This window comes from Pagrus major, chromosome 24 (assembly GCF_040436345.1).
Source record: "Pagrus major chromosome 24, Pma_NU_1.0".
Lineage (NCBI taxonomy): Eukaryota > Metazoa > Chordata > Actinopteri > Spariformes > Sparidae > Pagrus > Pagrus major.
Genome location: NC_133238.1, coordinates 1629838 through 1652814, shown reverse-complemented (window position 1 = coordinate 1652814; position 22977 = coordinate 1629838). Strand labels below are relative to the sequence as shown.

The window sequence follows — 22977 nt, the reverse complement described above, 5'->3', positions numbered from 1 at the left end:
ATTTAGTTGAACGTCACCATTTCTGTCAAGAGGAGTGGTTCAAAATTCAGATGGAGGACTACCAGAACCACATACTATATTTACTTTATGTATATTTTTGAGCTAGCAGATTTAGTCACATTTTCAAAAGAACTCAATTCATATTTGAATCACAATTCATGAATGTTTTTTGTGACAAAGTAATGTGTTCCACTCATTCCATCACAGACAAATGAGTTGTAGACATTATTGGAACTCAAGACTGCCATGACATACATGTTCTTTACAATTGTATGTAAACTTTTGACCACAACTGTTGGTTGCTGCTGACCATTTTAGATTTTTGTTGGACTCCCCGTCACCGGTTTCCATTCATGCAGTATGGAAATTGGACTTTGCAGACCTGACATATTAAGTTATGCTGACCATGCAAAAATAACATACAAACAGGAGAGATCATTTAAAAGCATTTTATTCCAAAATGAATAAACAGAACAGCCCTCAATTATCACACAATACTACATTACCTTCAGTTTCACATACATTAAGCAGAAATTGGTCACTGGATCCAAATAAGCATAAATCTACCTGCTTTATAAGCTTGAAATAAAAAACAATCCAAAAATGAACAGAACTCATATTTTTACACTTCATCCCAAGCCAAGTGGGAAGTGGAAGAAAAAAAACATACCTAGCCTTAATCACTCAAGTAATCTGAAAAGGGATTAGTTGGGCAATGCAGGAAATCTGCAATTTTAGTGAGATCAAATCAGTTCTATGCATCAATGGTGCAGGCAATGAAAGTTTTCCAACGGATTCCTGAAAAAAAAAAAAAAGAAGAAAAGAAAAAAGCTAGCTAGGTGTCTGGTACTGAGAAAGCCCTGACAATACCCTAGCTTCCTGAATCTTGGCAAACAGTTATGTGCCACATTTATGTATAGTATGAAATGACTTATTCATAAGTGGGAGTATGCTGGGAGAAGGATCATCTCAGTACTCGTCTCCTGGTGCCTCCATCTTGTAGCCATTCTCACTGGAGCCATAGCCGTCTGCAGATGGCACTGACTGCTGGTCCATCATCCCATCCTGACTGTACTCCTCCATGTGTGGCGGGGCTCCTCCCTCATCCTCATTGCCCATGTCATCTTGGGGGCCAGTGTCATCTCGTAGGGAGCTGTGGCGATCCTCTCTGCGGTCCCCCCTTTCTCTCTCCCCCCGCTCCCTCTTGTGCTCCCTGTCTCTGTCCCGGTCTCCCCTGCGCCTGTCTTTGTCCCTGTGGCTGCGCCTGCGGTCTCTGTCCCTTTCTCTGTCCCTGTCTCTACGCTCCTCCATGCCCTCACCCACTTCTCCTTCATGTTCCTCCAGCAGCCGCTCCCCACCCTCAGGGACTCCATCGCCCTGGCCGACCTCCTCTCCATCCAGCCCCTTGCCCCTCTCTCTGTCTCTCTTGCGATCGCGGCTCCTGCTCCTTCTCTTACGTTCTCTACTCCTCTCTCTACTCCTGCTATCTCCTCCCGCTGCCCCCCCACGATCCCTCTCTCGTTCTCGACGCCGGCTACTACTGCTGCCATCATCTACTCCTGCAATCGGTCTCTCCCTCTCCCTCTCCCGCTCCCGAGAACGGGTACGACGACGACGTTCGCGAGATCGGGATCGTCGGCGCTCTCGGTCTTTGTCCCGGTCACGCTCCCGACTGCGCTCCCTCCGGTCTCCACGCTCCCGATCACTATGGACAGAAAGCAAAGACTGTTGTACACAGCAGCACACAATTTTATGCCAAATGACAGGTCTTCCCTGACAGTACTCACCCGCCCAGGGGACGATCATCATAACGAGATGCATCATCTCGCCCAGAGTGCTTGATGTTGACGTCAGCTCCACCTCTCCTAGTGCCACCCAATCCACCACCTGGTTAGGAAAAACAAGCCGGACATAGGAACGAGTTAAATTTGTTAAGTTAGGACCCCAAGACTTGATGTCATCAAGTCTGGAATGCTATCAAGGCAGACATTATTTTGCTCATCCATCTGAACACAGCTAAAATGGAGAAATCAATATTCTGCTACATGCAAGTATCAGATATGCATGTTTGAACCTTTTTAAGCCCAGCACTGAACGCTGAGCTACAGAGACCCAAAAGCCTTGGCATCAATACAAGGGAAAATTGACAAAGGAAGAAAGCACAGAGCCATTTACTGGTCTGTGCCGCAACAGGAGCACAGATACAGGACTGCAATGTTTGATCAACGTCTTGCCCACTCAGGCATCACGGTTTGCAATAATAAACAGATTCAGTGAAGTGTTTGACCAGGTTCCTCAATATTTTCATTTGTTCTGCAGAACCTCTGGATGCAGTGCTCAGAGTTAATGTAGAGGTCTTGGTATTATCGTCTTAGTTATTCTGCAGATAGTAATAACCATAGGTGTGATTGGCAAAGGACAAAAAAGCAGGGAACCCCCCCCCCCCCCCGGAATCGTTTCACATTAATGTTAATGGCACCATGACAAAAATGATCAGTGGATCACTTTATTTAGTTTAAAGCTGGAGTTTGTAGAATATGTGAAAAACGCATGAGACTGGGATGGAAACAACTGCGCTCCCCCTTCCCCTCCCCGTTTCGACTCCGGCTCCACACTTTCACTTTCCACTCTCGTGGACGCGCGCGACTGTAGCGCTTGGAATATTCACGTCGGAACTTTTCTGTCATACACTTACCATGGCCGAATTACAGGTAAGAAAGTACTTTACCTTTCTCTCCTGAACAAATTGAACGTATGAACAAACAAACATTACTTTTGCATTGTTTAGAAGAGCGATAGAGACCGACAACAATTATTTCTTGCTAAAGTCTCAGCATGACATAGCCTACATGTCTGGCACTAATAACGCTACGATATTTGTCATACTGACGTGAAACTTATACAGCATAATCTAATGACAACAGCAACACATATATCACGGGAAAGAGGTGTGAATGCTAAGAATAATAAAACAACGTATAATGCTTAAGTAAACAATTACCCCCACATGCAGACTATCGGAGACAACCACTTTATTCAGACACTTCTTTCTTTTCACCGCAACCTGAAAATAATAACTGTCACATCCATATTTACACGGCACGCGTCCTCTGTATGTCGTGTATATATATATAACGCTACTGACAATACATTTGACGTTAACTTTGGCTCTGACTTGCTTGTAGCTGTCGTGAGCCTTACTTCTATTTTGTACGTGCTACGCCCTCTAACGGGCTTTGCTATTGGTTTATTTTGGAGAAGCAGCCCACCTGGGAGGGGGTGACTTCTCTCCCCAACTCATGTGAGGTGGAGAAAGCTTGGGCACATGCTGCACGCTGCCATGCCAGGACACGCGCTGGGTGAGAGCTCAGCACCCGAGTCCATCAATGATGTTTAGCATTTACTCCTGATTACTGTTTGCATGCCGACGAGGCAGGGCAAGTCATGTTCTCCTCATTTCCATAACCGTTCCTGCTTCAGCTTCTAGACCGTGGTCGGGAAGGACAGCAGAGACTTTGGTTTGCCTCCAGGGCCGAAGTTGATGCTAACTTCGGGGCTAACCGTTAGCCTAGCTCCTCCCTCACTTTACCCAGCAGCTGGGAAGCAAGACACAGGAACTTTCCTGGGTCCTGAGGAGCTGCAGCATTTACTCAGAGACAAACAGAAACCAAAACTGTACATTTACTACTACTAGACAACTTTACTGTTAATTTATTCTCTTCTCCATCACCCACACCTGTTAGCTCTGAGCTCAGTCACGTCTCTCTATCTCCAGCTTCACCACTCGCTACACTCTTAAAAAAGGAGCCACGCTGCTCTTAAAACACCATGTTTCCATCCAAGCATGTTTATGCGGCATTTCTAACATTGAAGTAGAATTCCCTTGATTGTGGAATCTGACGATTATGCAAAATGATCGCGGTCAGCTCAAATAATCGCTATCAGGCGATTATATAATAATTGTGACAGGCCTAGAGGCAGTATTTTCTAACCATGTCGGGGGAGTTATTCTTGTGCGTTTTAGAATAATGTCACTTGCCAGGTCATGTAAGGGGTAGACTACAGAATTTATTATACTTGTCAAAACGAAAATAGGAACTCCACCATGTCTCTCTTTACATTTATTTTGTCCCGTTGTCGGCTTCAGCTAAGAAAGAAACAGTTCGCCCCACACGTCCAAAATTCTTAGAACACATCAGATAACCTTCTGCAACGATTGCAGGCTCTTTAGTGGAGCTCTGCTTTGAATGAAGTTGCATCGTGACAAATGAATGGACTACTTGCGGAGTGACACGAAGACATTAATCAGAGGCACAAAAAACGTTGACAGTGGTGAGCGGTCATTATGACCCGTGCCTTGTAGTCAGTAATAGGTGTGCTGGGTGAAGGCTGTGAATAATAATTTTGACAGGGAAAAAACACCAGTAAGCCAATAGTGTTGACTATGTATATTGCCAGAAAATTAAACTACATTAGACAAAGTATTTAGCACAACCACATGGCTTAGGCTGTGTTCATAACACTGTCAGTGGAGTTTTAACACCTCTGGTTCATTTACCCATTCTCTTGTTTTATTTGGGTTCAGTGTATTCTGTCTGTGAGTCTGTCAGTCTTTCGGGTGAAATGAAAACTTGCGTAGCACACAGCTTTGAAACTCAATACATAAAAAGGCAGCTGACCTAGCCTGCGAGGATGCCATCCTTTGACAGTGCGTCCTCGTTCCACGTCCACCAACACCCTTCTACCATCGATCTTCTTCCCGTCTGCATGTTTGTAGGCGGCTGAAGAAGAGGAATGGGGAGAAGGAAGACAAAGGTTATATGCAAATATAACGGCATGATTGTGGCAAAGGAAACAAACAGTGCGTCATTATACTGACCAGGAGCAGGTGAGGCCGAGATGGCTGCTCTCTGGGTAAAAGCCGAAGGATAATGGGAGTTGACTTCCTTCCACCCGATGAGTGACTGATGTGTTATACTTTTAACTGCATCATTTAACTACCAAGCATTCAGTTCTTTCACTGTCTTCATTAAATAACAGTGTGGCTAAAAATGATATATTGGTAGCAATTTGAAGTTGTTCAGGATGTCTTAAGGATATTAGTTTGGATCCAAATTCATTGGGGTGTAACCTTTTTAAAAATACTACTATTGAACAAGCAGAGTGAAAAGTGACTCCTCATATTTTGCTGAATAAATGTTGAATCTGATCCAGGTTTGACTGTGGCAAAGAAGAACTCTCAACTAGGGGTGGGCGATATGACGATATTAAATCGTGAACGATTACAACATGAAGACGATCTGCCAAAGTGCAGAGATCGTAGGGATCGTCTAGGGCACATTCTATAAATTGCAGTTCTATGCTGATGCACCGACGCACCAAACGTTTTACATCGTCAACCTGACCGACCAATCATAGTGAATGACAGGCAGTGACACGCTTTCTTACCCGCCTCCTTGTTTTTGTGTGTAGCAGTAGCCGCATGGAGAGCGATGGCTGAAAGCCAAACGGAGGAGTTGGTCGCTTTTTAAAAACAAAACAAAAACAGCGTTTCACCATCTCTCATCTCTGCCAGTTAGCCCCTCCACCTGCTGCCTCTCTCGCGCGCACAAACACACACACACACGGGTGCATGGATAGGTCGCGCTTGGCCACTAATAAACGGTAAATGCGCTAATTGTACAGTGTTCAAATTACCACGACCCCCCCACCCCCCCGTCGGATAGTCCGACCACTGACGGACCCTTTTCAATAAGCTATTTAGGGTTTTGATGTACTTAAATCCTGTTAAAATGACTGTGTTGAATAAAACAAACAGTAATGTATTCATTGATATTTTACTTTCATGTTTATTGAAAGCTACCTTTTATGTTGCAAGAGTGCACTTTATCAGAGTGTTGTTTACCTTTTAGTATGTTTACGTTGTTTGCACATGTTGGCAAAACTGCAACTATTTAAATTAAAATCTGTTCAAAAGGTTCTTTGGCCTAAATTGTCTGTTTTTCTTTTTTTGATTTAAGATCGTGATAAAATCGAAATCGTGATTTTATTTTTGAAAAATCGTGATATGATATTTTTGCCATATCGCCCACCCCTACTCTCAACCCACAGTGTGAAACATCATCTCAAAACAGGTCTTAATCCGTTGTGATTGTCATTTCCCTTGACAGTGCATATTTAACCAAATCTGTCGGGACAGTTCACAATACAGTTATATTTATTAATTACTAAAGCTCCGCTGTTATAATTGTTGGTAGTGTATTCACTACCCCTGAAAAATATATAATTTTACAGGCTGTTTAGAGATGAAATTACATCGTTTTGGAAATCAAAAAACTGTTGATCCAGGTTTTTGAACAATTAAAATCCAGAGTTTGTCTCCACAATCACTAATGTATTCTTTGTACAGAGGAGCATATAACTGGTCAGGCAAATTGGACTCCTAATTATTAAACCAAATATTCAAATGGCGGTAGACTGTTCTGTTGCAGTGTCTTTAATCTGCTCAAGCCTTGTACAAGCTTCATAACAAAGCAACATGATTGAAGCAACCAAGAGCAAGATTTTGACAACAAGGAGTCTCCAGCATTTGGCATATTTCCAAACTTGTGTACATTCAAACTTCGTCCCACACCTCATCCCATTATACCATACAACAGTCTTCCGATCCATCCTGTATGATGGAAGTACTTGGCGAGATCCAGGCAGCTCATCCTGGCTGCCACACTGGTCTGAAGTGGTGATGATCCCAGAGGACATAACTTAAATCCAAGTAGAAGGGCCTTACCAACACCCATGTGGTACAGCATACAGTCTGAGGGCCTTACCAAATCCTCACATATACATTCTGAGGGCCTTACCAAACTCCCTCACACATACTATACAGTTGATGGTCTTACCATATTGCCTCAACCATGGGCCATATGAAAATCTGCAGTCTCAGGGCCTTACCAAAAACCCCTCAGCACCAGAATACATATACTGTCACAACAACAGGGCCTTACCAGAACCCCACCACTTCCTGTGTTCACTAAGGATGGCAACATCCCATCCAATGACAGGGCCTTACCAAACCCCCACCAGTCCTACCAAAACTGCCAACTGGGAAAAAAAACAAAACAAAAACAAAACAAAAAGAACAGGGCCACCTTCCTTGCAGAAGTTGCCTTATCACAACCCAAACCAAACAATGAGAAACAAACTTTGTTTTAACAAAAAAATAAATAAATTTAATAAATAATTCAATGAAATCCTGTCCCTAACACATGTCTTGGATCTAAAGTGGCCTGAAATATGGACCTGATTTGGGGCATCCAGTGTCTAAACTCCTAATCTCCTGACATGTCAAAAGTTGAATGTGGAGGAACCATTTAGTTGAAAATCTTAACCTTACTATTGTTATGAATCAATCTATAAGGCAATAACTAGTGTCTAGTCTAACCTTTAGTCATGTAGTGAATAAATAATGTATTAATAGCCTATTTAGCATAATTAAAGAAAATTCCCCTCATCTGCCTTTTCTATTAAAGCCAGCTCAGACTTACTAGTTTGAATAGTATTATGCATTAACCTCCCAAATGAGTTTAACATTTTCTAGATTAAAAATGGATTGTGAACTGTATTAAACTAATCAGGCTATACATGCAGCCAGCTGCTCAATGTTTTGCATAGAAAATTAGCAGTTTGAGGAATGGAGTCTCAGAAAAATGTTTCTTAAAAAAAAAAAAAAAAAAAAAAAAAAAAAAAAGGTACAGTGTGTAATATATTGAGTATTGTGGATAGTGGATTCTAGCAGTGAGATTCTAGATTGCAACAATCCTACAGTGGCCCTCTGAGAATTTCTACTAATTCAAGTGATGAGGTGAAGATGTATTTAATTATTTAGTCTATAAAACTATAGATTACAAGTCTACAAAATTTAAATTTAATTTTTAATTTATTATACTATTTTAATCCCACAAGGGGAAATTCTTTTTAAATAATTTGGATCATACAAAAGACATTATGGAGCACTGTGAAAAAATAGAGAATTCATTAACTCAGTAATGAGCAGACTTCTCCTCAGTATCTGTCACACTAAGTCATTACTTCGACTGTCTTTCGCACACTCCCAGCCCTATACTTAGTTATCGCTCCATGTGCTGTCTTACTGCAAAAGACAAGGTGTAAATCAAAATAGATCTTGTCCCGGGTTTTCGTTTCTTTGACAACGGTTCATGTTCCTGTGATTTTTCTTGTACAAAATAAGTATGATCAGCCATTCTTTATCGGATTGTGGTTTCAAACTTGGTTTCTCACAACACAAATTGTTTGGCAGGAAACAGCAGCCACCGCTCTTCTTCCAACCGGTGCATTTCCGGTGGCTGCCCACTAAATTAAAAAACCTGAAAGGCCCTCACTAGTGCCAGGTTTATCCGTTCTGAGCTACTGTAGAAACATGGCAATGCAACATGGACACCTCAGTGGACAGGGACTCACTCCCTATGTAGATATAAACAGCTCATTCTAAGGTAATAAAAACAACAACTTTTAGTTTTGGGTGATTATACACTAATTAAAACATTTATGAATATTATATTCCATTTCTGATAGGTCTGTTCTGCTAGATGTCACTACATATTACACACTGTACCTTAAATGATGTTAAAAAGTACAGATTGACATGAGCAGGCTGCTCAACATCTGAGTTAAAAGACAGCTTCTACTACTTGCATCTGCCATCAGTGCCAGTTGAGCTGAAGTGTTAACCCTATAAGTACAGGATACCCATCTTTACAAACTAGAGGGTAGAGACAGTCACACATTTTTAATGAACTAACTACATTTGTTTCGGAATTTACCAACAAAAATTCAAAGCTGGACTAAAATTCTTCAGTTCCATTTTTACTCCTATTGAAAATAATTTATATTATGATAATTATTGAATTATTTACACAAGTGCTTTCCCTGCTGACCTATATTTATTGGGGGTGTCACAATCTCGACTGTAAGTTGGATATCGATCGAAATGACATCACGATCTCAACCTTTGTAATCGAGGATTTCGCCACGCCGCCAGCATCACGTCCGGCAGGCGTGCCAAGAGGGAAAAAACACACACACAGCATGTTGTAGCCCAGCGAGGTAACATTACCTCCTCTAACCTGAAGCAACCAATGAAAAGACACCATGGCAACTGCTGATATAGGAGACACATCAACTGAACTTGAACCCCCTCCTGAACTATTTGACATTCCTGGTGACTTATGTCAACAACGACAAGAAAACCAGTTTGTAAGATATGCTATGCGCATGTAGCATACGCGTCCACAGGCAACACAACAAATATGGCAGGACGTCTCCGCAGGCATCATAAAGAAGTAGACTTAATTGAGAAACTACATCATTAACACATGCAACTCTTCCATCCTCATTTAGAGCTAAACTTCCACAAAATTCATTTCACGCTAAAGCAATAACTAGCGCTATAGGGGTATTTGTAGCATCAGGCATGCAACCTTATTCAGTGGTACGCTACGAAATTATCACAAAGGTGTTGCCCTTCCAGTATGATAATGTGAAGGAAAAAGTCAGAGCAGTGCAGACTTAGTGGCCTTAACAACAGATTGCTGGACCTCCAGAGCAATACAGTGCTACATGAACATCACAACACACTACATTAAGTGTGCGCTCTTCACATCTGCAGTTACAAAAGAGAGTCACTAGATGGCAGGTACCCTCTATGACTAAGTTTCCAATTGACTGGTGAAACAAGCTATTGTTACATTTATATTGTTCAAAAATTATTTAAATGTAACAAAAAGGCCTTAGTGTGGTACATTGCAAACAAATAATGGCGATTATATCACTTACAACACCATGTAGGCCATCTGTGCTAAAAGAAAAAAAGGTCGAGAATCGAATCCTGACCTTAAAATCAAAAATCAAATCGAGGACTTGGAGATCGTGACACCCCTAATATTTATATAATTTTATTACTATGCAACAATAAAGACTGAAATAGCATCACTATTTTTGGAAAGCTGCATCAAATTCAGTTAATCTGCACAACATTCATCACAACAATCTCCACAAGAAGCTGGTGGGATTGACAGCTGTGCCACACCACATTTGATTTCTCTCTCTTGATCACTGACTCTTTGTCTCTCTATACAGCTAAGACACTACTATTGCGAAGCATGTGCCCTCAGTGACCTGAGGTGGCTTTCACATAAAGGGCAGAGTCATTGGGCGACATTTAATACAATAGTAGTCAGGGGTGCGTTCAATGGTCAAAGACTATAGTAGTATTAATTGCACTTAAAGCACTTCAGGGCTTGCAAAGTATGACGCTTTACCCATTGAACGTAGCTCCTCTTCCCTATGTAGGAGATGGAGGGTGGAAAGAAATCTTACCCATCATACAAACCCATTATACCAACCATATACTGAGCTGTGGTAGTAGGGTGTAGATGTATCATAACCATCATCATCTGCCAGCCAGCTCTGGCCAATAGCCATCACAGATTGTCGGCTGCAGTGGCAATGAGAACAACACACAGTTAATATACCGTTTAGCCCCACATCCCCCCTCAGTTCATCCCCTGCTGTGACTACATGCTTGCTGTGATTCAGCAACTCTGGTCTTGAAGAGCTGATCTCACCAATATCCCAGAATGGTGTCATTGTGTTAGATGGCACCATTCACTTGTCTAAAAAGACAGTACTCCATTATTCACTGTGGTATCACCTCCAGCTTGAAATCTCTCACTCGTGTGCTGAAGTTTAACTAATCTCACCATGACCAGGGTTGAAGACCACCAATAAAAACTTTGACAAACAAGCTCCATTCCTATTCATACAAAAGATGGGGTTCCATACAGTCATTAACACTGTTCTGTTAAAAAAACAAAAAAAAAACAAAACCCATTCTATGCTTGGTGACCAGTCTGACTTTGTGCTTACCATTAGAGTCCAACCACGAGAGCAGCTTTCCCACAGAGCTACAACGCCTAACAGTTAAAAGACAATGTGCCCGTTGAAAGGCAAAGATTTTCAAGTTCACAAATGACAGACAGTTGACCCCCCCCCCACCCCCACCCCACCCAAGATGGCCCATTGCATTGAATAAAGCAGTTCCCCTCCTCCAGACTATTAGTCAACTGATGACATGCATCAAACACAGACACACACATCACAAAACCACCAGACCCAGATTTTAAAACATGCAAATGTAGAACGTAAGTCTGTAAAAAGTACTGATTCCTCTGATGCCATTTCCATTCATTTGCTCATTATGTAGCGATCACTTTCCCTAGGTGTAAGAGAATGCTGCCACCCCAGTATCATAAACAGAAATATCCATGTAAAATAAAGTAAATGGAGTTCAACTGAAGAACCACACTGCATGTCAGAGACATCTGTCTTCATGAACATGTGATCATATAGAGAAAGGTTTTGGCTCAGTGCTTCACACGGGGTTTCCTACACCTTTTTTCCCAGTCAAATTCAAGCACTTTTCAAGCATTTCTAGGGTGCATTTCACTTCCACCAGCAGTAAATTACTATTTTATACACTCAAAATGATCATTTCACCTCTACACATTAAGTCAGATGCTACTGTGCTAAAAACAACAAATCTTAATTTTAGCATTTTACAGGGGGGTGACACATTAAAGTTGCATGTTTCAATGTGTCGCCAGTCTGAAAACAGACTTGGCATTCTATATAACCTGGCTGAGCCAATATTAAAAACAATGTATTATGAAAGTAATGTAGTTAAAATTTCAAGTACTTTATCCAAAATCCAAGCACTTTTCTAACCCTGAAAACAGATTAAAATTTAAACATTTTCAAATACTTGCAGCACCCATACAAACCAGCTTGGTACTCACAGTGCATGTCACGTTCATGCTCATATTCAATGAATGCATAGCCCCGAGGCTTCCCCGTCCTCTTGTTGTAAACTATGTAAATCTGAAACACACAAGCATGGAGATATCGGTTGGCTTTCATCATTACAAAAATAAAAAAAAGTACCATTTTATGAAGGGTCAGTTGTATTATACTCATTTTTCCTAATAGAGGTGTGACGATGCACTCAGCCCATGAGACGATACATGATATTGGGTTCACAAGAACAAGATGAGATTTTAAACACCATTTTCAAGAAAACTTCTTAAAAAATGTATTTGATGTAAAGTCACAAAATGCAAAATAATGCAGGTCGATCTTTATTACTAGTTAAAAACATTTCATCTTGTAATAAATGTCACTTCAGGTCTTCTGACTGAAGACGAATTATCACATGCAGAACAACGAATACACAAACAGTTTGTAAGCGCTATGGTTTTGCCACAAACTCAACTGACTTCTCTCCTGTATTATCTCTCATGAGGCGTTTCATAACTTATAACTGTGCATAAACTATGTGCGAGTTTCTAACTTGTATTTGAAGCTGTGTGTGACTGTCTAATGGGACTCCCTTCCACATATTAAAAGTAAAAAATAAACAGTATAAATAACAAAATAAGTAACACTACGTTTTTGTTAGTCTTATTTTTTCAGGGCAAACCATAATCAAAGTATTACTTTTACAGTGCAAATAGACTCACCAAATTTCTCTTCAAGCATGACACAGAGTTGAGAGCTAGCTACAACTACACTGCCTAGCCTAAGATATAGTCATGTTCTTTTTCAAGATTGCAAGCACATCTAAGTTTTCTGACAGCAGTTGAGGCCTTAAGGCACCAACTAGGTCTCCTACAGTTGAAAAAAAAAAAAAAAGAATGAAAGAAAGAAAAAACACGGTCATGTGGAACGAAGGTAGCAGGGATGGAAAGGTATGCTATCTTTGTAGAGGTCTGGGACCACTGTGCGAGTAAAATGCGTGTGTGACGGAATGGTGTACTTCGGTTCTAATGTGTGGAGTCGCGGCTGATTTTCCATCATAGACAATGGCCTAATATCAGCTGCAATGAAAACGCAAATGTCTTTTGCTATTGCCGTGGCTCTTGCAAAGTGTCTTTGCATAGTGCTCATGTTACAAACTTGTACCATTTGACACAACTTGTTGCTTAAAGTAACATTTTGTAACTTTTTTACCTTAAAATAACAGATTTGTATTTACAACAGTGGTGCTGCACTCAATGCTGGTGATTTAATAATGGCCATAAAGTGGGGCTATTGTTACCAGCCCTAATGAGTCATGCACTCTCTTGGAGAACTTGATCCAATTTTATTAAATTTAGTCGACAGGATTGTAAAACCGTGTATAAATATTCCTGGAGTGAGCTCTCTGTTGTGATCCTCAAGCTATTCCTAAGCAGTTTACATGGTGGTTGGTGGTGCATGTCAAGTGGCATCAACATGAATGGATTTGATTGATTTGTTAGAAGAGATGCAGTACCTGTACCAAGTTTTCACCCCCTATGGGCTTTTTTTTTTTTAACAATAAAGAAACTCAGCAAGTGTGATTACAGTGTAGTTTTGTTCACTTATTGCAAAGGTGAACAGGTTACGACAATTGAGAAACATCAGCTAAACATACCCGTTTGATGGGTCCATAGACCTCAAACTCACGGCGAAGCTTGGACTCTGTAGTATCATAGTTCTACAGCAAAGACAAAATACCATTAGACATCATCAGCTGTAAGAAAAGAAACATTTGCATAATCCACATACCTGGTGTAAGAACACTTGAGAAAATGAATGTATCCATCGTACTCACCACTCGTGCTACAAACAATGTCTTGAAGGCATCCCCTTGTGCATTGGGGTCATTATGGGGATCCCCTGTCATAATGCAGTTAGCAAAACAGAATTAGCAAAGAAACCATACAATGAAAAGATTTTGTATTCTGTCACTCACTGTGAAACTTACAAAGCTTGAGTTCTGTCTCAACCACTGCTTGTCTCCTCTCAATCTTCTCCCGTCTCTGAAAGCAAATATTTGTAGGAAATGGTCAATACTCAATCAGTCAGGGAGAGCCTTTAGTGAATGGCAATGTTGATCAAGAGTTACTGCTGGCTTGTGGTGGCTCACAGTATGTGTACAGCCCCATGAATTGCTGGAAAAATTCCATGCTTTTGCACAACCATAAGAGGTAGCAGAATTTACCCTCAAAAATGAAGCAGGGTCATGCCTCCCTCCTTGCACCTAATACAGTGTTCACTGGATGTGTATGACCAAACAAAAACATGTAACAGGTACTTTAAAGGGCACCTCATCAATAACATTTTTTAATCTGATGCAATCCACACACCTCAACTCTGTACAATCTTTATGGATTAAATTTCAGCTCTATTAAATATTGATGCTCTGTGTGAACCACTCTGCACAGGTTTGCTGATCCTGACAAAAGGAAACTCACTTTAACAGTATATATAGCCTTTATATTTCACTTGTTCACAAAGCAAGAATTCATCAATTTTAAGTGCGTTACTGATAGCCATACACAAGTCAACTAAGTCTGAAAGCCGATGTTGACTACTTGTAGTTACTACACAGAACTTCAATTAATGTCTTGTGAATGTTGGTCAAAAGTAGTAATGTTAAAATGGTTACTTTTATCTCACAATGATGTCATAACTAACTGCAGACAAGTGTAGAGGAACTACCTTCATCCAGTAGGGACCTTTACTTACTATGATCAACCTAGCTGTCTATGTTTTCAATGTCAGTGATACTGACATCACTTCAAATATGCTACTGTCATAATGGTTGCATCCCTACAGAGTAAAGGTCAATCGATATGTTTTTTTCAGGGCCGATACCAATAATTAGTAATCAAGGAGACAGATAAAAGATGTTTGGAACTAATATGCATTTACAATAAAAGAAAAAAATCTTGGTGTCAAAACTTGGAATTTGATATACCACAAACTCCAACACAGCTTAGCTTAGCTGAAATGCATTTAAGCATATGTTTAAATAAAATATTAAAGCTTATTTTATAATTTTGTTTTCCAAAACATAAAAAGTTCACTTAAGAATAATATACCAATGCATGTGTTCATCACTTTAACTGGTTATGGGAGAGCACATATTAATTGCTTTTATGCTGCTGGATAGCTTAATCTATAACAGTAAATTAATCAATTAATTGATCTTCATTTTATATTGATAATCCGAATCAGCAAAGTAACTAGTAACTAGTAAAATGGAGTAAAAACAACAATAATTGCCTTCATAATGTAGCAGAGTAGAAGTAAAAAGTAACAGAAAATCCAAACATTTGACTAAAATACTAGTCAAGCACCTCAAAAATGTACTGTATATTGGCCTACTTCAGTAAATGTAATAATTTCACCACTGGTGTTAACAAAGACCCTAAAGGCAATTGTATTATGTTTAAGCCTCTAACAACAATATCTTGTAGACCTGCACCTCTTAACATTTGGGGGCAGTGTGAAAGGGGTATTAGTAATTCCAAGGTCAAGACAAAGCAAGGGAGACAGAACTTTTGGTCTGGCCCGCTCGAAGTTCCTAGAGGAGATCAGGCAAGCTAGCTCAATTTCCTCTTACGAAATTCTCTTAAAAACACATTTTATAGAATGGCTTTCTCCTGAATTGCTCACTTCCATTATTTTGTTTTTAATAATTTAGTAAGTAATTCTTGCATCGCTTTTTTCAATTATCGTATTATTTGCACTATTGTTTGTTTATCTGCAATTTTTCCTGTTTTTATATATCTTTGTAACTTGTTCCAAAAGTGCTATATAAAATAAAAGTTAATATTATTCCTCCAACCTCAAGCTGCTACTTTTTGTTATTGTTTGCACACTGTCTATTCCCTTGCACTGCTGTGTCAACTTGAAATTCTGTGGGGTGGGGGTGGGGGGGTCCAATAAAGGTACATCTTATATTGAAGAAGGCAAGTTCTGAAGAACTTGCAGTTGTGAATGCTCACTGTTGAGAAGCTGACGCCAAATGCGCTTTGCTGTCTGAAAACTGTAATGATGCCCTGAAGATATGAAAGTGAGAAATATTTTAAGGTTTTTGAAGAGCTGACACTAAATGCGCATTGCCAGCTTTAAAAAGTTTGAATAATGTTCAGAATATATATAAAAAAAATTGAAATAATTCAGGGTTTGTTGAAAAGGTAATGCCAAACTGAATTGGTAGCTTTAATTTATCTGAAGTGGCGTCTGAAGAGAATGAAGCTTCCTAATAGTTGGGTGAGAATGAAGGATTAGAAGTAGAATATAATCTGTGAGCCAAACTGCCATGCTTGCTTGAGAAGCAGCTGATGGAGTATGGAGAGATAAATCTCAATGTATCGATAATTATACTATCACTGTGCATGTGGGTGCAAGCTTAAGCACGCATTTTTGACTGTTTGTGTGCACGCTTATACGTGCATATTGGACTTAATTCGAGTGTCTGTGTTTTAAACTGACTCATTAATAATTCTGTCTCAGTGTTGGCCCAATTGTTATTGGTTGCCATGGAAAGGGTAACCAAGATGTTCGTGGTGACGGACAGAGATAATTTAATAATGATTTTAGCTGAGGCTCTCCTCACATTATCATGCTTCTCCTTCAAAGACAGTAACTGCTATCACTCAAATAATGATATGGTAGAAACTATGAGAGTCTTGTGAGCACTTTGTGAAATGTTTGCGTGTTTATGGTCAAAAATCTGTCTAGTGGAGCAGATCAGAACAGTGGATGTGTTTGCCTGCCTCCAGATATTTTTCTCTCGGTTTAAACAGACTTACTGTAGCAGTTGGTCAGTGTTCCTGTCATTTAAAAGCCCACTGAGCTAAAAATAATTTTTCTGCTGGAGTGAAGATTGTAGAAGTGAGGGTGAGTTGAAGTCGAGGTTTTTAGAATTTTTTGAGCTCTCCCCCATTCTGTCAGTTGGCTCCTCCAATCTGGCTGTCAACATTCCACCCCAAACACACCAACGCAAAAATCTGAAAGTGGCTGAAAAGTTATAAATGTTTGAAATGCGACTGTACAAAAAGTATGAATGCTATGAAAAAGTTGAATTGATGTGATAAAGTCATAATCTTTGTGAAAGTTTCACAGCTTGAATGAAGTTTCTATGAATGTATGAGGGAGTGAGAAAATGTTGAAAATGAGTGGGTTTGAAGGGATTTCTAATTGACTTCCATTATGATTGCCATATGACAAAGCTTCACAGAAAGTTGAATATTTTGAAACGTTTTAATGGGATTTGAAAGATGAATACAATCTTGAATGTAGACAAATTGTGGAATATTTCAAAGTTTAAATGGAGTTTCTATCGGGAAGTTTTGACGTTTTGAAAGTGCATGAAAAGGGGGACCACGTGATGTACGGAGCTAACCAGACGTAGGACCTTCGGCTCCCCAATGGATCGAGTCTAAATTAATATTCTAATGTACTTTCTGCCAACTATCTACTCTTAAAGTCTGCTGCTAACACTATGCTTGCTAGCCAAGATAATGAGCATGCTGACCATGAAGATACAGTGCGAGAGGCTAGCTTAGCTGAAGCAGAGGAGTTTAATGTGGAATGAGACGACCAACATCGGCAAGATGCTGGACAGTCAGCAGCTACTGCGCCACGTCTGTGCTCTCTGGAGACCAAACTCAAAAGAGCACTGGAGCGTCTCAACAATCTCGAGAACCAAAGCCAACGGCAGAATGTGAGAGTCGTTGGTCTGAAAGAGGGCACAGAGGGCAGGGAGCCGGTGGCTTTCTTTGATAAATGGACACCAGACGTTTTGAACATACCAGGAGACCGAATCAGGATCAAGAGAGCTCACCGCACTGCCACTGAGACTCGTGGTAACGAGGCTCCAAGGGCTGTCTTAGTGAGGCTAAACAACTATACGGACAAGCAGAGGATCCTGTATGCAGCAAGAAACAAGGGCAGGATAAAAAAGTCATCATTAGAATCTCTCATCCTGACGGGTCGACTTCATCACTCTCAAACGTGGAGGAGATTAACGCTTATATGAAAAAACTACCAGCACCACATTATCACGGTTCAGTGCAGCTGACGGGTCAGGTACAGGTACACCGTCGCACAATCTGATACAGCTGTGTTTGCTGTGTTTCCCTTTATATCAGTTAAGGATAGAAGTCAGTCTGGCCATATTACGGTTAAGTATTGTAGTGTAAGAACAGAGTTTTTTTTTTCTATTTCTTATATCTACACTTTACTATTATCATTTTCAACACTCCTGTTTTATGGTGGTAAATCTTGCTGTACATTTACAGGCAATTTATTAATTGCCAGTAGATGGCAATTTATTTTCCCTCTTTAGTTTTATTTTTCTTCATTATCTTAGCCTAATGGCTTCTAGGTTGTTAGGGATCTCAAGCTCTCTCTAAGTTCTGTTCTTACTTGGATCTATTTTTGTTCCATAGAGCCCAGACAATGTTGGTTTCAATTCATGTGAAGCAGCTGTCATTGTAATAATACGGCACATAATATATTTCGTTTTGCGGTAAATGAGTGTCAAAGTTTGTATGTAGAATATCCAGGGGTCTAATAATGTGGTCAAGAGAAAATCTATCCCGAACTCTCTGAAAAAAGATAGAATTCAAATAGCATTTAGGAGACATTTAAATGATGAACACAAAAAGTATCTCAGGGAGTGAGTTGGTCAGGTTTATTTCTCATCTAAAATCAACAAATAAGAAGGGTGTGATTATACTAATACACAAAAATTTGCCATTTACTGTTACAGCTTCATACAAAGACACTGAAGGCAGAGTTGTTTTAGTTAAGGGGCACTACATGGTGAAAATATTCTGTTAGGCAATGTTTATGCTTGTAATGTCCAGGATGAGGTTTTTTTTTGCTATACCCTTTAGTAAACTTGCTGAAATGGACTGCTCCAATATGATAAAGGAGGGGATTTTAACTGTAGTTTGTCTCCCACATTGGATAGATCTCCTCAAATCACTCAAACCAAAAATGTGAGGGCAGTGGCAAGCATTATTAAGGAGTTTTGATCTTCTGAATGTTTGGGGGCACTTAAATCCTGTGTCAAAAAGCTAGACTTTTCATTCCCTGCCCCATTCAATGTCACGTATCAACTATATATTTGTTTCAAGATGTCTAACTGATCTGATAGTGTGCTCGGATATAGGCCATATTGCCCCGTCAGACCATGCTCCTGTTACTATGCTAATGCAACCACTTGGACCTATAGAACGCTCATTCTACTGGAGAATAGATGCACTATTATTCTTGGACAACAACTTTGCTAAATTCTTGGAACAAACAGACCTATCCTTATTTCAGTTATACAAGATGAAAATAACCAACGTCAAGTGAATAATCGTCAGATTAATGATAGATCTAAAAGGTTTCATGACAAATTATATAGCTCAGAAATTGACTTAGATAAGCTCAAGGAAGGACTCTTCCTGAATAATTTAAATACCCCACAATTGTCAGATGACCAAGCTGGTGTATTGGAAGGCCCCTTTTCCTTATTCGAGATTGATACGGCAATATCCTCACTTCAATCAGGGAAATCCCCGGGGTTGGACAGATTTCCAGCTTAATTTCTTTCTAGAGTATTGAAAGGCAAGATCAATAAACTACTACTGAGGGTTTTCAATAAATCTATTGAGGACTTCAAACACCCAGAATCAATGTATATGGCCAATATAAAGCTAATATTAAAGAAAAATAAGAACCCAGAACTGTGCTCGTCATATCGGCCAATAAGCTTGCTTGGAGTGGACATGAAAATACTGTCTAAAAAAGGTACCAGCTCGTAGGTTAGAACGTGTGATGACTCACACTGTTGATGCAGATCAGACTGGTTTTATAAAGGGTCATATGTCGTATCATAATACAAGACGTTTATTTAACATTATTCGCCATTTTAAAATCATAGTCAAACCCCTGGGGCCATTGTCATTTGAAATTCTGAAGAGATTTGGCTTTCGATCCAATTTTTTAGGCTGGGTTAAACTTTGGTATAAAGGCACCTTCGGCCTCTGTTTTGACAAATGGTCTTGTGTCGGCACCCTTTAAACTGACAAGAGGGACGGCCCAGGGAAATATGAACCCCTTGATAAAACGTCTTAAAGAAAATATAGGAGATGGAAGAATCTGCCTATACCCTTCCTCTGCAGAATTAACCATATCAAGATGACGATTCTCCCTAAAATCACTTACCCTGTGTCTATGCTATTTGTAATCTTAAAAACAAATGATAGAGATATTAATAAAGCAATGTCAGTATTTATTGTGGCGGGCAGGAAACGCAAAATTAAAATGGAGATCCTACAACTCACTAAGGAACAAGGTGGGTGGGGTTTACCCAAGATTGAAAATTATGTATGGTCAATAAATGCCAGAATAATTTACTTATGGGTAGCTGAACAAACAGGATTGCTGTGGCTTGACATAGAAACAATGATGTGTAAACTATTCTCTCCAGTAAATCTACAAAAGGACAAAAGAGTGTGCGAATTGCCAATTACAGCAAAGGATAATCTACTAATAACAAACACAGTTAAGACATGGAGTAGTTTAAAGAAACGTTTTAAGGAATCTCACCGACTAAATGTCCTTACAACTTTGATGGATAATCCGGATTTATCAGTAGAGGGTGCAGGACCAAATTTCAAGACATGGCTACAAGCAGGAATAAAAACGGTGAGAGATCTCTTTGGTAATGGGAAGTTTAAAACACTTGAGTCCTTAGGAGCTCAGTACAATATACAATATGATCATCGAAAATGTGAACATTTTGTATCGAAATTTTACAGTGAGTTACAAAAATTGAACTTTGATAGATTGGCATCACTGAAAACATCTTGGTGTACACTACTTAAAAGGGGCAATAGACCAAAAAACATGGGAGGAAATTCTGCTGCTGCCTTCCAGAATATCTATATGTAATAGATGCAGAGAGGTGCAATATAATATTTTACACAATGTCTACATATCCCCATATATCTACAGTAAGTAAACAGCGGGATTCTCTCCACCCTCTACCCAAATGTAGAATTAGCACTGGAACCAGACTGCACTGTCTTTGGGAGTGTGGTAAAATCCAACTATTCTGGAAGGCAGCATGCACAGAAATAAGTACAGCTATAGGGCAGCAACTGCTCCCTGATCCACTTGTGTGTCCACTGGGGAGTCTACCAGACTCTCTGAGGATGCACAAAGACATAGTCCAGCCTCTCCTGATGTGGGCAAGGAGGACTATAATGACAAAGTGGGTTGGGGACGATCCCCCTAATGTCCAAATGTGGAAATCCCTGGTATCTGATGTTATAACCTTAGAGAGACTGAGGTATTGTATTGGTGGGAGAATCTGTTGTATGCTGTTTGCTATTTCATAAACCAATAATTTATGTGCTAAAATCAAAACATTGTTCAAAAAAAGTTTTGCTTGAAAACTGAAAATGTGGGGATTTTTGAACATTCCGTCATTTACTTGAATGGGAATAATAAGCAAAAACGTTGCATATCCCTGACATTATGAATGTCATCAATGAGGAAAAATGAGGCAGTCGATTCTTAATTGAGATGCATTTTTGGTGTTTGAATGGAGTGAATACGTTGAAAAATGTGAGAATTCCGTGCCTAGAAGAACATCTGAATACCTCCAGCATTCACAACCAATTATCTTCTATAGTCTGGTACACTTGCTTGTACAGAATCCCAAGCCAGAATCAGTATTATTACAGTTTATGACGGGAAAATGTAATTTCAAATCATACCTTTCTCTCCAGGCGCTCCTCACGGGTCTCCGCCCTTGTTGGCGGAGGGGCATCTCTCGGGTCCTGCTCACAAAATAGATGATAAAAACACAGGATGTGCGGTAACGAAGGAAAGTTTGCATATATCAAAGAATATGAGCATAACAAAAGATCAAATAATCACCTCGAAGTGCCTGATGAAGGGTGCAATGCCACTATATGGTTGGTTATGATGTTTCTCATGGGGCAACTTCTCTAGTTGTGGCAGGAAAGGTATAGGGTCCCGCGGTGCAAAGAGGGCCAGCAGGTTCGGAGGTAAAAACTGCGTCATCTTGCACCTAAATAAACATTTACAGTTATTAGTATAATCCATTGCTATTCGAGGCACGTTACAATATTCCAGCAGGCAAAGGCAGGCCAACACGAACAACGGAAGCTCGCAGGACAGCTCGATGTGCTAGCGTCAATTGTTGTCTTCATTGACGACTTCCCTACTAACGAAACATTATTTTGAATATAAAACAGCGTAGACATCGAAAACAAAAGTTAAGTATAAACTCGAATATCTTCGCAACAGGGCAACGTTTGCCCAGCGCCGAGACTTTTTTGGAGCCCTTTGCATTACGAATCAAGCTAACGTTAACATGGCTAACAAGGAGCCTTGAGCATGATTCTTACCTGTCTCCTCCAATGTCTTGACCAATGTCAGACCATATACCAGAGGAAGAAGCGACCGATATATGGAAGTCACGCGGAAAAATACTATAGGAAAAGTATACAACTAATAACTTAAAAGCAAATCCCGCAGGGTACCCACTCCGTGCGGCGACAAAGTTGAAATGCGTGCGGGCTTCTGTCGTCCTCGATAAATAAAATGGCGGGATGCCGTAAATCGGAAAAAACACTTGCCGTAAACCGCACCGGTCGCGAATCAATGGAGGCCGCACACCACACATTTTCATATTGGTCAGTTATACAAGATTGACCCGGCCTATGCACTGTACTTCATGTTGGACGTTTTTATTTACAAGGCCATTCTCGTACGTATCTTCTCTTTTAAACTTGAAATATGGATATCACATATTATGAGGTTTTCGACACCCACTGCATGGAACAATCTACAGACTGAACTCAAGAATATTGTACCACTGAACAAACTGAAGCCAAAAAAAGTTGGCTTTTATCTTGAAACACTTGTGTCGTGAGTGAGCTTCCTGTTGTCGCTGAGTGATGTGTGTGATGTTTGAAGTCTCCAGTCAAGTGCTACTGTTAGGTTGGAAGAAGAAATTCTGGTCTCTAAAATAATTACTCTGTCTCTAAAGAACCC

General features: G+C 40.0%; 1 protein-coding gene across 1 annotated transcript; it reads right to left on the bottom strand.

The window, feature by feature from the left end:
* Positions 1–435: 435 nt before the first annotated feature.
* Positions 436–22508, bottom strand: snrnp70 (small nuclear ribonucleoprotein 70 (U1)). Its single transcript, XM_073462675.1, has 10 exons — positions 22329–22508; positions 21835–21988; positions 21672–21734; positions 13862–13916; positions 13709–13773; positions 13529–13591; positions 11874–11955; positions 4680–4781; positions 1788–1887; positions 436–1705 (listed from the first exon to the last, which is right to left on the bottom strand). Exons 2-10 carry the CDS (start codon positions 21979–21981, stop codon positions 970–972), a joined length of 1413 nt encoding a protein of 470 aa, XP_073318776.1. The 5' UTR covers positions 21982–21988; positions 22329–22508; the 3' UTR covers positions 436–969.
* Between the last annotated feature and the right edge of the window lie 469 nt (positions 22509–22977).